At 40.0% G+C, this 13,318-nt stretch overlaps 2 protein-coding genes across 2 annotated transcripts; one reads left to right on the forward strand and one right to left on the reverse strand.

Moving 5' to 3' along the window:
* Positions 1-499: 499 nt before the first annotated feature.
* On the reverse strand, positions 500-1,402 carry ch25hl2 (cholesterol 25-hydroxylase like 2). Its single transcript, XM_034123327.1, has one exon. The coding sequence runs from the start codon at positions 1,400-1,402 to the stop codon at positions 500-502; it is 903 nt and encodes a 300-aa protein (XP_033979218.1).
* Positions 1,403-7,315: 5,913 nt separating this feature from the next.
* s100z (S100 calcium binding protein Z) lies at positions 7,316-13,318 on the forward strand. The gene is made up of 4 exons (XM_034123385.1): positions 7,316-7,402; positions 10,064-10,109; positions 10,196-10,345; positions 12,851-13,318. The coding sequence occupies exons 3-4, from the start codon at positions 10,205-10,207 to the stop codon at positions 13,004-13,006; spliced, it is 297 nt and encodes a 98-aa protein (XP_033979276.1). The 5' UTR covers positions 7,316-7,402; positions 10,064-10,109; positions 10,196-10,204; the 3' UTR covers positions 13,007-13,318.

Below are 13,318 nucleotides of genomic sequence, written 5' to 3' on the forward strand. Positions count from 1 at the left end.
AAAAGGCTGCTATTCATTCATGTGAGTGAGAGGGTCAGTGCAGAGGAGGGGGACAGGGACAGTGTACGAGCTAACGTGTGTTTAATCATTCCGACGGATCACACTATCTAACATCAGCGAATCCTAGATAAGGGCTCAAAACATGTTAGTCATGTCTGGAAAGTGACCTGAGAATGCCATAACATTACAACACATTAACATAAATGGGACATCTCTATGAATGAGAGATACATGTGCAACAGTATAGACAAAACAGATATAAAAGATAATCCTTACCAACAGTTTACCATAGAGTCAAATATTGACCTGATAAAAGATTCTAAACTGAGAAAAATCATCCTAGTTCAGTGGAAAAATACAGTGAGTCAATATGATAATATCAAAAAGACAGGAAAGGAAAACAGGTAAAGAGGTAAACTGGTTTGAAAAAACAACTGTGAAGTAAGATAAGTTACAAGAGAGGCAGTTCAGAGTGAAAAAGCACAGAGTCATTGAGAGATTATTTGAAGCGCTTTAGTTTTCTCTCCCTTTCATCTCGACTTGCTCCCCTGGAGCGGATGGGGGGAGTTGGAGGGGTGTCGGTGCCTCCCAGCCAGTCCCAGTGAGAGAAGAACGGGGCGAAGTGAGTGTTGGGCCGCCGGTGGTGAGCATCATGCTTGGGTGCGCCGCCCCAGAGGCCAAAGGGCACCACGTTATTCATGGACCAGGGGAAGTCGTAGCCGCAGTGGTCCTCGGTGGAGATGTAGATGTTGAGGACCATGAAGCCCCATGTTGTGAGGCAGTGGCACTGCAGCAGGAGGGGGTCAATTGTGGTCCAAAACCCCACGCTGAACAGCTCCCAGCCGGACATGTACTGTGTGACGAGGCTGAAGGGCTGGTGGTAGCGGTGGTGCACGGCGTGGAACATGTGGTACAACCATGGAACCCGGTGGTGCAGGAGGTGCCACAGGTAATACTGGGAGTCAAAGACAATCATGCAGGCAAAGATGCCCAGGAAGAAGCTGCAAAGAGTGGGGGCCTCGCAGGGCAACGGGACGGGGGGTCTCCACAGCCATTGGGCAACAGCAGCGGGGAAGATGTAGAGCAGATGGTTGTAGATGGTGACACCCAGAGTTGTCCAGATGTCAGGCCAGGTGACCGGGGTGTCCGGATAGAGCCTGTAGCGGTTGATGCATGGCCAGGTGGGGGCCAGCAGGTCAAGCATGGTGTAAAGGCTAACCACCAGGAAGTAAGTGGAGATGGAGAGGACCACGGGGAACAGAGGGCTGGCCAGGAGATCGCAGTGGTTCTGTTGGAGGTAGTCCCACGCAGGCTGCAGGAACACACCATTGGACTGCCAGCTTGTCCCGCTGTCCTCATCTGACACACAGGATAAAGTTCTGAGTAACCTACCTGTGCTCATCACTAACCCGGCTTTCAATTCCAAAATAAAAGCAAATTTGAGGGTCTAAATGAATAGAATGATCCAATCAGCTTCCTCGGATAGTTTAAGCAACCACACATTGTCTAGTGATGCTGTGCCAAATGGGACTGGTGGACTGTCTTAGCCTCTTATGTATGTTCAAGCCCAACCTCCGCTCCCCCCAAACTCCCCGTTTCTTAAAAGAAGGCGCTCTTTAAAGACCCTTTTTCATGGGCACAAGGACCCCAGCCAGGACTCAGGAGCGGGGTCACAGCAGCTCTCATTTCTGTCCCAAATCCTGGAGAGAGGGTTTCCGTTTACTTGTGATGTTGATTATGATGTCTTGGTCACGTAGAAGCATAGGAGTTGTGTATTTGATTAGATGTTATAATGAACTAAATTAATACATCACACATTAAACACTAAGTTACATAGTCTCAGCTGCATGTTTTAAAAAGCAGCCTGTTAATGTTTATGTCTCTATCATCCTCATATTAAAAACCCACGCACGCTCACGCACATACATGCATACACTTAGAGTCAGAACATGTGCCCAAAAGAGTAATTAATCATTAAGCTGTCAAAGGAGACATGAATTCAAAAGCACTTTGTTTCTGGTGGTGGATGGTGATTGGCTGACTGCTCAGTTTGAGTTTGTTTACAGAAATAATAACATCTCATTGAGGAAAACTAAACTGGCTTCTGCTTCTATGGTGTGACACAATCATTTTAAGAGAGCTGATAGCCATCTGCTTCTTATTTAGACATTCGTCATTTGTATTCTAAAATGAGCCATTCTGTATAATGAGTACTATGAATGTTGGTACTTTTAGTATATTTTGATGCTGATACGTTTCACTGAGTTCTCATGCACTGTAGTATTGCTACTTTTACCTAAGAGACATAAGTTACATACAAATGTGAGTGCTTTTTCCAGCACTTATTATTAAACAAAAATGTAACTTATGACTAGTATACTAAAAGAATTAGTACAATAATGCAAAATATAGAAACATTTTCAAATGGTCCTCAGAAAACAATAGTTAGAACTACATTTAATCATGATAAATACAATTGCATCATTGCCTTACATCGCGGGTTTGTTGCAATATACGTTTTTCACAGAGAGGAGCATTCAAAGTCAGTGTGGACATTAGTCACAGACTTATAACTAAAAGGTATTTTAGAGACAGGATACAAAAGTAGTGTGTGCAGTTACAACACTGGGGGAACACAAACTGTATGACCAGCACACTTTCTGATGCCACTGATCAGCCAATAGAGGGCAGTAAAAATCCATTCTTCACCAAAGACACAGCTACAGATGACACTCGCATGAGAAGAAATGCAACTGGATTTGAAAATAGTTTTACCAATCTTACTCTAAAGACAAGGTAGAGAACCCAACATTGGGTGCACTGAGGACATTTCTTCCTCTTTTTCACAGCCACTATGCTGGTTACAATATGTAACCAATCAATAACATATTTGAAGAGTCAAAATGCAAAGGGCCTATTAGATTACAGAGGTCACTGATTAATTGACAACACAGTGAGATCTGCTTCAGGCTCAAAGTCAAATTAAACCCAGAGGAAAAACTGTCAAAGTCACAGTCCAAAATAACTCATGTATAAAAACTGGCCACTGACTTATTGACTCCTAAGATACAAAAGTATTGACCATTTTTAAAACCGAGTACGGCTGTTTGCACATTGTCAAAAACAATAAGAAGAAGTTGCTTTAATGCCTGTTTGAGTCGATACAGACGTTCACAAACCTACTTTTGGTTTTGTGTTACCACCTACCAGACAGTTGTTGGTATACAGAAAATGAGAAGTGGAAGTTCTTTTGATGTGAGGGCACTGTGGAACCCTCACATCACTAACATGTAGTACTTGGTGTCTGAGGAGACGATGACAATGTGTGAGAGTCTCCTCCATTCGATCCCGAGGGAGAGCACACATCCGGAGACCTGCCACCACCATCTCCAAATATCACCTCACTTTCTGGCTGCTTGCTTGACTGGCTTGTATGCTCGTTTGTTATTAAAAACACAATGTTCTGTACTGAAGAGTAATCACATTCAGTGTATATTGCCCTTTTTGTTTTTACAAACATGAAAGCAATACATTAAACATAAAATGAAAAAGACACGGATCCTAATACAACACATCCAACTATTATAAAAAATAAAAAAGGCCTTTATCACACAATATTCATATTTATTTAAAAAACGTAAGTCAAACTGGTTCAGACAGTGAGAAAACTTCCTGCAGCTGTTTACACTGATCATGACTAGAGTGGAGGACAGCTTGAAATTTGCCTTCATATTTTTTTTTAAACCTGCCATAATTCCCAAACCCTACATTCCTGAGACATAATTTTTCATGAGAAACGTAGGAAAACATGTCGTAGCTTGAAAAATAAAAATAAATTAAGCAAAACAATTTAACAAAATGCCTCTTGAGGGCATGAAGTGACAAAAACTTTGAACATTTCTCCATTAAAGCCCATTGTACATTCAGGCTCATCTTTCCTCACAGCAGCAGCCACACACCTTTAGTTAATCTGCCAAAAAGGCCACATTATTAATCCGAAAGTACACAAAAAGCACACTTCAGATGCTCAAGGTCCTTGAGATGCTTCACGCATTGAAATTTCACCGATATCTGTTACGGTTCTTCAACAAAACGCTCACATGTAAGAGGTTTATCTCTCATTCAGAACAATGTAAACGTTGTGTATTGCTTGGAGGGGGGGGGGGCTTCAAATCATAATCTCGCCTAGGGCAGGGGTTCCCAACCTTTTTTCCCAAGAGCCCCCCCAAATGACTCCTGTTGGAAGTTGCGCCCCCCCCCCCACACACACACACAACAGCAACAGCGGTAATTAAAGTTTAAAAGTCTCAAAAATGCTTCAACTACTGTCACAAACTGGATGAATGTGAAGTATTTTGTTAAAGGAGGATGAAAGCGTAATCAAGGAGCACTATTAGAGTGACTTTGATGGTTATTGGACTCAGGATTAATTAATTTGGATTCCCGCTGTATCGCCACGTGCTGAAAAGTGCTATATAAATAAAATTGCCTTGCCTTGCCTTGCCTTGCTGTATGAAGAAATTAAAGGACGGCGCAAGTGGAAACAATTCACAAAGGGATTAAACTGTTTAAAACACATGCTCAAAGTAAGCCGGATTTTGCCGATGTGTTTATGTGGATACAAAAGTTGTAAATAATCTACAAAATGGAGGAGACCGATCTGATCGGAGCAACTGTGACAAATAATCTGAAACCGGCACGGACAATGACTATGTTTTAAAAATGCGCTTATCCAGAAAAGCCTGGTTTGGACACTTTACGGGCAGAAGAAACATTTCTATTAAAGAAAGAATTATACATTTCTGTCTTGTTATGCCTATAATAGCTACTAACTTGAATTTTTATTCAAATTAATTAATCAATAATTTTGTATATGTTATTGTAATGTAGAGACAAGGCTTTTAGTGACAATCATGAATTGCGTTACAATTATATGTAAAAAAAAAAGAAAAAAAAAAAGAAAAGTCTAAATATGATATTTGGCCTCAAATCATCTGAGACCTGGCGCCCCCCCTGCGATCTTTGGCGCCCCCCAGGTTGGGAACCACTGGCCTAGGGCACCAAAATGTCTAGGGCCAGCATATTATGGGGTGTCATCAAATACCATTGCCATGGCGACAGATCATTCGCCATCAAGTTAGTTCAAATATTCTGCTGCTTTTCCAAGCTTTTTTACTTTCTTTTCTTCTCTTATCACACATTCAAGCCCCCAGTGTTCATGTATCATTTCAGTCTAAATTCTTCACTTTCTTCTTACATTACATTTCAGCATAGCAGTTCAGCATCAGCTTTTCAGCATAAAGCATTCCCACTAGCAATTTCTTCAGGAATTGCATTCTCTAGTTTTTTAACTGTTGTGCAAGAGATGGTTATATGGAGCCATGGACAGAGAAACAGAGTTGTGGAAATGGCTCTGCCTCAATTATTTCAGTATACTTCTGTCTTTGTGTAAGGCTATTTGAAGCTGTGTGACAGCATGTGTGAACATCACTTTAGGTATGAAAGGAACAGGAACAGGTGCAGGTCAACACAGAGCCTGCAGTCACCACAGCAGAGGAGTGTGAGAGAACCTGAGAATAGAGAGTCAGTCTGAGACCTGCATGTTTGATCTCACACAGTGAAAAAAAGTGTCTCCCCTGTCATCTCCTGCAGGGGGTGGGGTGTGAACCTGATGTGGTGGCACATGGCACTGCTGGCCTTCACCAAGCTTTTAAATATCAGCCACCTCCTCCTGTTGTCTCTCTACTGGGCTCCACATCTCCAGTTTTAGGTTTGATACTCACTCTTCTTCCCGTTCTACACCTTTCCTGGGACACATTTGTTTTGTTTTAACAGGCAGTAGCCTACTCAGGACGTTTGTAGCTAGCTTTGAGCTAAATGCTAACAGTAGCACGCTAATATGCTAATGTTTAATAGGTGGAATGTTTAACATGCTCACCATCTTATTTTGGTGTGTTAGCATGCTAGCATTGGCTAATTAGCAGTAAACAAAAAGTGGAGATATTGCTGTTTGGCATGACATTATTAGTTTCAGGTACCGCAGGTCCTTCCTTCCTGCAGCGGTCAGACTATACAACCAGCACAGCCCCTAGTAGACCCCCCCTCCCCTACACACACCACAACCTTTATATATACAGTCTATGACCACAACACAGACTATATCACCCCTGGCTGCTAAATCCTAAGAACTGTTACAGGATTTGTATTTTGGAAAGTATTTTTCTTTTACTTTTCTTTTTTATATAATATTTGTATTATATCATAACTTAGTACTTTTTTCTTAACATTGGTAACATTAAGCTGTCTGTGGCTCTTTCCTGCTGTAACGATGCAAAGTTCCCCTCTGTGGGACTAATAAAGGTATTCTGATTCTGATTCTGATTCTGATTGGTGATAAGCTAATAAACCAGTAGCCTATAGGAAAAGTAACACTTTTGAACAGTTTATTAAAAGTTAGATAATCACCAAAGTGAATTATATATAATGAACGTCCATATTCAATTATGTAGTAACTGTTATATAGATATAGAAACAAAATGCAAAAATGTCACTTAAAACTAAAAGGGACACCTATTGTACTAAAAAGTATGTAAGAATGGTGCCCTAAAAGGCAAAGACAGAAGTGCAGAAAGTTAACAGTTTAGTCATTTGATTAACTTTTACAATCTTCGTTAAAAATTAAAAAATGTAGTTAGATATTACTGAATACAAATGTGCTCATTATAAATGTGTTGCTTGTCTTATTGCAGCAGGAAAAGGCTTAGGTGCAAACAAAATAAATATGGTCTATTGTTTTTGCAGTGACATTGAAGATGAACAGAAAATTATGCTCCATGATCATCTTTCAAGATAGGAGGCAAGCATTTCGTCACCTTAAAGATCTCTAGGACGGCTTTACAATGCATATTTTTCAAAAGATACAGGCTCCCACATGCAAAACAAATTAGTTTTCTCTCAAAATATTGAAATGAAATTAATGTAGAAAGGAGTCTTGTGTTTTATGTATACCGTTTGAGGGTAGACATACTCAGATTAATATTATAAACATGTCTTTCATTTAACTGAGACTGACCTGCGATAATATTTGTTTAGAAATGTAACTAAACTGCTGATGAATTGCACATTTTTTGCTGTTGTCTTAGTTGGGAATTATTGTTTTAAAATTATTTGAAAGCCTTTCAGTGTTGGATGTGGTGTTTTAATGGATGACTTTCCTTCCAACAGTCACTATTAGCTGCTGTGATGAGAAACTGTTTCATCATCTTAATAAATGGAAACCTATTTTTTCCTTTGCAGTGGCTGCATGTGGAAGAAAAGCTTTGGTGACACCTGATAACTAATGTCCCTCAGGAGTAGTCTTCGGGGGCTGAGGGCTGATCGGAGTGTTATTCTCCACTGGCAGGTATGACTCAGTGACGGAGGAGGGACTATGTGTGTGAGAGCGACCGTAGGACACAGAACGACCAAGGATGCCGTTGCTAAAAATAATCTGTACAATGGAAACATGAGGAGTTTGAGTCGCAAGGTGGGAATGAGAGAATGGTGGCCTGCTGGCAAGCAATGCAAGTCACTACGAGTTATATTTATTTTACTGATATGAAGTGAAACCAGAGTCTGCCTAAGAAGAAAACACAAAAGACTCTTTGTCGGGTAAAGTACACACAACTCAAAATCAATGGACTATAGATGTCTGTGACATAAGATTTTCAACTACATAATTACTCTAGCTATGTCAGATTGACAATAAAGAACCTTGAACCTTGAATGTGGCCATTGGGAAACATGTCTTCTAGAAATGAGCTTTTTTTAACTAATTTGCATCATGTGCAATATGTTTTAGGAGAAACACAAATAATTTTTGAGGAACATAATTACATGATGTCTAGTGACAACATATTTTATTTTCAAGGTTCTTTATTGTCAATCTGACATAGCTACAGAGTAATTATGTAGTTGGAAATCTTATGTCACAGGCTTCTCCAACAATGCAACATAATAACATAATAACAATAAGAGCAAGAGCAATACAAAAAGAAAAATAGTTATAAAATAAAGTGATGATGTGGAATAGTGCAGTACAAGTCTATATACAAGTTATTGGAATGATATATATATATATTAGGTATTAGATACATAATACTGAGTAGCAGATGAATGTTTTGAAGTTGTTTCAACAGTTCAATTTTTTAACAGTCTCACTGCCCGCGGGAAGAAACTGTCTCCGAATCTTCTTGTCCTTGCCAGGATGCTGCGGTAACGTCTGCCAGACGGCAACAGAAAGAACAGTTTGTGGCTGGGGTGATGGGGGTCTTTGATAATCCGTAGTGATTTCTTCCTGAGCCGCTGGGAGTAAAGGTCCTCCATGGATGGCAGCTCCGTCCTGGTGATGTTCTGTGCAGTTTTCACCACCCTCTGTAAAGCCTTACGATCGAGGTCGGTGCAGCTGCCGTACCAGGCCGTCATGCTGCCAGTCAGGATACTCTCTATCGTGCACCTGTAGAAGTTGCAGAGTATCCTGGAATCCATTTTGAACCTCCTCAACCTGCGGAGGAAGAAGAGCCGCTGTCGAGCTTTCTTGGTGATGGTGGTGGTGTGAAGAGACCATGTCAGGTCCTCAGTGATGTGGACCCCAAGGAACCTGAAGCTTTTGACTCTCCACCGTAGTCCCATTGATGGCGATGGGGGCGTGTCCCTCTCCCTGCTGCTTCCTGTAATCCACAATCAGCTCCTTTGTTTTGCTGATGTTGAGATGGAGGTTGTTATCCTGGCACCAAGATGTCAGGTTTTCGACCTCCTCTCTGTACGCCGTCTCGTCATCGTCTGTGATCTGGCCGATGACGGTCGTGTCATCAGCAAACTTCACGATGGTGTTGGAGCTGTGTGTGGCCACGCAGTCGTGGGTGAACAGGGAGTAGAGGAGAGGGCTGAGCACACAGCCTTGAGGGGCTCCGGTGTTGAGAATCAGGGTGGAGTTACAGTTAGAAAACACAGTAGCTGATTGCTTATCTGGCGTAGCTTTTTCCTTTTTGAGTTCAACGGTTGTTATCTTTAGTCCTTTCCTTTTGGTCATTTTGTGTAGTAATGTTTACATTTTTTGCAGTCTGGTTAAAATACAAAAAAAAGAGATTTGATGCATGAGAAACAATGCGTTTCCAAATGTACCTATAATAAGAGATTTACCTGAAATAACATGATTTCCCTAACCAAGTTTATTTGTTGCATAAACCTTATCACACACTCTTTGGCATCAAGGCCCTTGATGTTTTACGACAACCATCGGCCAGACCACCACCTTTTATAAAAAATAAATAGTTGCCACCTAATGAAAACCAAGCAACTATTACGTTTCCTTCCTTTCCAAAACTATGTATTTAGACAGAGTTGGGCAAGGGATGCTCACAATTCCCTTCCTTATTTGTCTTGGGACTATTCCCTAAAGCGGAAATAGCAAAAATGCATTGTGTTGACATTTATAGTACACTAAAATATCCCCATATCTCAGTGTGACCCTTCACATCGTTGTACTGATTTATCACTGCAATATCAAAGAAAATGCATTTGAATTCAAGCTACTTTCCCACACTGTACTGTAGATAAGGCTATTGGGTGACTGATTTAGATTCCTAATTTACATTTATTTCAATTAATATATTTCCCTAGTGTTAGCTCCCATTAACCATTCCTGAAGATGACACATATCAGGCCAGGCATGGAATCATTAAAAGATGAGTGTAAATGTGCTTCTAGCATTGTTACGAACACATAAAACAATCTTCCTTAAAGATGAATATACGTAGATCTCTTAACACATCCTCCTTTGAGGAAGTACTGCTGGAGTGACTTCAGGGATGTAAGGGATTCAGACAGGTGTGAAAGCCGTTGCATTGCCGATGAACTCCCACAGGGTTTCAGGGTTACACTGGTACAGGCTTTGTTTTTCACTTAACAGATTTAGACCTGGAAAAAAACACAGTTACCATGGGCATCTCACCTGTGGAATTAATTATCAGCGCAAAGATAGGGGAAGGCTCTCTAAGCTTCTGCTCATTTCCTCATAAACAAGCTCTGCTGCAACGTCTCTCGTCTCATCTGTTCAGGACTCTAACCAGGTAAGGACACTTCTCACATGGACATTTTTGTTTCTTACTGTATTGAAGTATTAGTTTATTATATTTAATGACATTTTCATGGTCAGGAAGCTGCAATGCCGAGCCAGCTGGAGGGTGCAATGGATGCACTGATAACGGTTTTCTACAACTACTCCGGAAACGATGGAGACAGATACAAGCTCAACAAGGGCGAGTTGAAGGAGCTCCTCAACAGCGAGCTCACCGACTTCCTCACGGTTAGTGGACATTTCAACATCTATAAGGAAGTTGATTTCATTAATTGTTTATTTAAATACAATTAGTTTAAAAAAGGGATACGCTTATAACCTACAAGTACAAAATAATAGCTTGGGAGGATCCTTTAAAAAATGAATAATGGTAGAAGTTAGTTGTAGGCCTTTTGCTCTGCCCATGTCATTATCTTTTTTGCTTTACAAAAATGAAGCAAGGGAAGTAAAAGAGCTTCATTACATGTCAGATGACAACATATTTTCAGTTATTAGCTGTTATTTCAACTGGCTGAATTATTTGAATAATACTGCGTTAAGCATTTTTGCTCTGTTTGCTAATATATTTATTCTAATTAGCAACTTGGTGACTTTAATTATGTTGATCTTTCCAAAAAATAAACACATTAATTCCTTGTGCATGTTTAAATAGTAGGAGTTAATCATGATACCTTTTTTTTGTGTGTGGGAGTGCTTTCTTGACAAATACTTGCTGTAAGTTACTCTCACATACAATGCCATAGTCGTATTGGAACTAAAGAGAAACATAACAAAGTTTTAGCATAAAGCTTCAGTCAGAGACTGATTTATATAGCATTTATTGTTCTTGCAGTGTTAAAGGATACGTGACTCCAGATTCATTCAGATATTTCTTAGCCTATCCCCAGGAACGTCATCTCATTGGAAGTGTGTTGGATTACCAAAGTGTGGCCTTTGCATCTCCTTCATTTCCTCAGTGGATCTATAGTGACCAATGGACGATGCTTCGCTGTTGCTGACTCGCTTTAAAGTTAAATGAAATAACCATGTTTTGTGAGGTTTACAGAGGAGCATTGTGACCTTGTCTCAGGAAATTGTTTTCTCATTGATTGCTATCCAGCTGTCAGAGTAACACTGCTGCTGGCTCTCACGTCATAGCAGCGTGCGAAATAAAGGATGTGCAGCGGGAGATAGATGAGGCCATTTCAGATAAGCCCCGGCCCCTGGGTCCGTGTGATAGCCGCCTGTACCAGATTTCACATGATTGAGACCAACACAAAGCGGACGAGGCCTGAGAGTCAAACCTCCGATGTCTTCAGATAGATTTTTTTATTTCCACTTCTGTTCCTCCCTCATGCGGTTGGGGAGCCTCAGGTGCTCACACATCAACATCAGTGGCCCGTATTGCCTCCAAATATAGACACCGCCGTGACGTCACCACATCCCCTCGGGCTACATTCCCCCCTGAGAGCAGCCAAACATTTGAACTCAGTTTCCTCCGACAGAAAACACTGACACTCCCAAACCAAGGCTGGATGCATCACTGTATATGTATTAGTTTAGAAATGACTGGTGGCTTTAAAAAGATGCTCCCATGGCAGGCTATTTGACTTTTTCAATAATTTTGTATCATTATTTCAATTTGAGTTTAGATCAAGTTGGCTCTCGGTTCAGGACTGGTATCTTTATTATCATTTAATTTTATTTTACAACTATTGTTTTTATTCATTCAAATATTTAATATTAAAGAATTTGTCCAACTTTCTTTTATTTATCAAGTGTCTCTCTTAAAAGATGATAATAAACATGTTTTTTACCATTTTGTTGAAAAATGTCCACAAGGCTAAATGGAAATGAGATATATTCGACAGAGCAACATAGATGAAAGATGTTGCCATTAATTAATTTTGTATTCTATATATATTGGAATATACTGTATAAGTATACACATTATTTACATATATATATATATAACAATCTGAAATAGTCAATCTTCTTATAGTTGTCCAAAATTTGATTTGATCTAGGCTATTTTTATTTTTATATTTATTATTTTACTTAAGGAGAAAGCATGAAATTCAACTTTAAAAAAAAGTAAATAACAAAAAATATATAGATTTTGTTATGAAGTCCTGATAGGAATCTTTTGATAAGAAATGTAGAATATTGTTTAGCATTTTTTCTCATTTCACCTTAACTCAAACAGCTTTTTAATTGATCTTTGAGTATTTTTGACTATTAGAAATGAAATAAATAACTCCCATGAGGGTTTGCCCTTAGTGTAGACTGTATTTTAATTTGAACCTTTGCCACAAAATGTTACTTCAATGAGTTAAACGGCGTAAAGATCACCGGTGCCTTGGAGGTTTAGAGGGTGTAAGAGGAAAGCCATGTCTTGTTTCTCAATCCTGGAGGAAATGAGCAAAAGCAATACATTTTGTGGAGTGTGATGAGCGGCAGCTCAGGGCTCATTTAGCCGCGACATCACTCTGCTCTCTGCTGGACACGCATGGACGCATCTGCCTCCAGGCAACATGAAGCTCCAATAACTATCCAATAACTACAGGGGTGTAACTTAACATGGAAATACTGATATTTCCTATATTATGACCCAAAATGGCTAGAACAGTGATCTGAAGTGTCAATACGATTAGTGACAAGTCCTATTTTACAGGGGAATAATAGAAATACTACGAGCCACAAAACCGATTCTTTGGTTGGGCTAATATTTTCTTTTAATTTTCCATTTTCTAGTCTCAGAAGGATCCGATGCTGGTGGAGAAAATCATGAATGACCTGGACTCTAACAAAGACAACGAGGTGGATTTCAATGAGTTTGTGGTGTTGGTGGCCGCTCTGACTGTTGCCTGCAACGACTTCTTCCAAGAGCAGCAGAAGAAAAAGGAGTAGACGTCTACAGAAAGAATCCACTACCTGTAAATCTTGTCAATGTCGTGCAATTAAAAACAGAACAGTAAATGTCCCGTCAGTAGAATAAGTTATATTAGGATACCCCAAGTATGTAGCATTGTGAATGTAATACTTAGGAAGTAGACACTCTACCCCGAAGTCACAATAGAAAATGTTGGTACCAAATTCAGCCTGGAGCTGTTAAACAACGACTTTGTGATCTTAGGTGGGAAATATGTGAATTTTAAAACCTAAAAGCTGCAATAAATGCAGGATGTGTATTATCCCATGTCTCAAGAATCACTGGTCTAA

Source organism: Trematomus bernacchii, unplaced genomic scaffold (assembly GCF_902827165.1).
Source record: "Trematomus bernacchii unplaced genomic scaffold, fTreBer1.1, whole genome shotgun sequence".
Classification (NCBI taxonomy): domain Eukaryota; kingdom Metazoa; phylum Chordata; class Actinopteri; order Perciformes; family Nototheniidae; genus Trematomus; species Trematomus bernacchii.

What these genes read in the sequence shown, in the direction of transcription:
- ch25hl2 (XM_034123327.1), bottom strand. Translation starts at nt 1,402, where the DNA reads ATGAGCACAGGTAGGTTACTCAGAACTTTATCCTGTGTGTCAGATGAG.
- s100z (XM_034123385.1), top strand. Translation starts at nt 10,205, where the DNA reads ATGCCGAGCCAGCTGGAGGGTGCAATGGATGCACTGATAACGGTTTTC. An exon ending in AGCTCACCGACTTCCTCACG is followed by an intron (nt 10,346 to 12,850) that starts GTTAGTGGACAT and finishes TCCATTTTCTAG; the next exon opens with TCTCAGAAGGATCCGATGCT.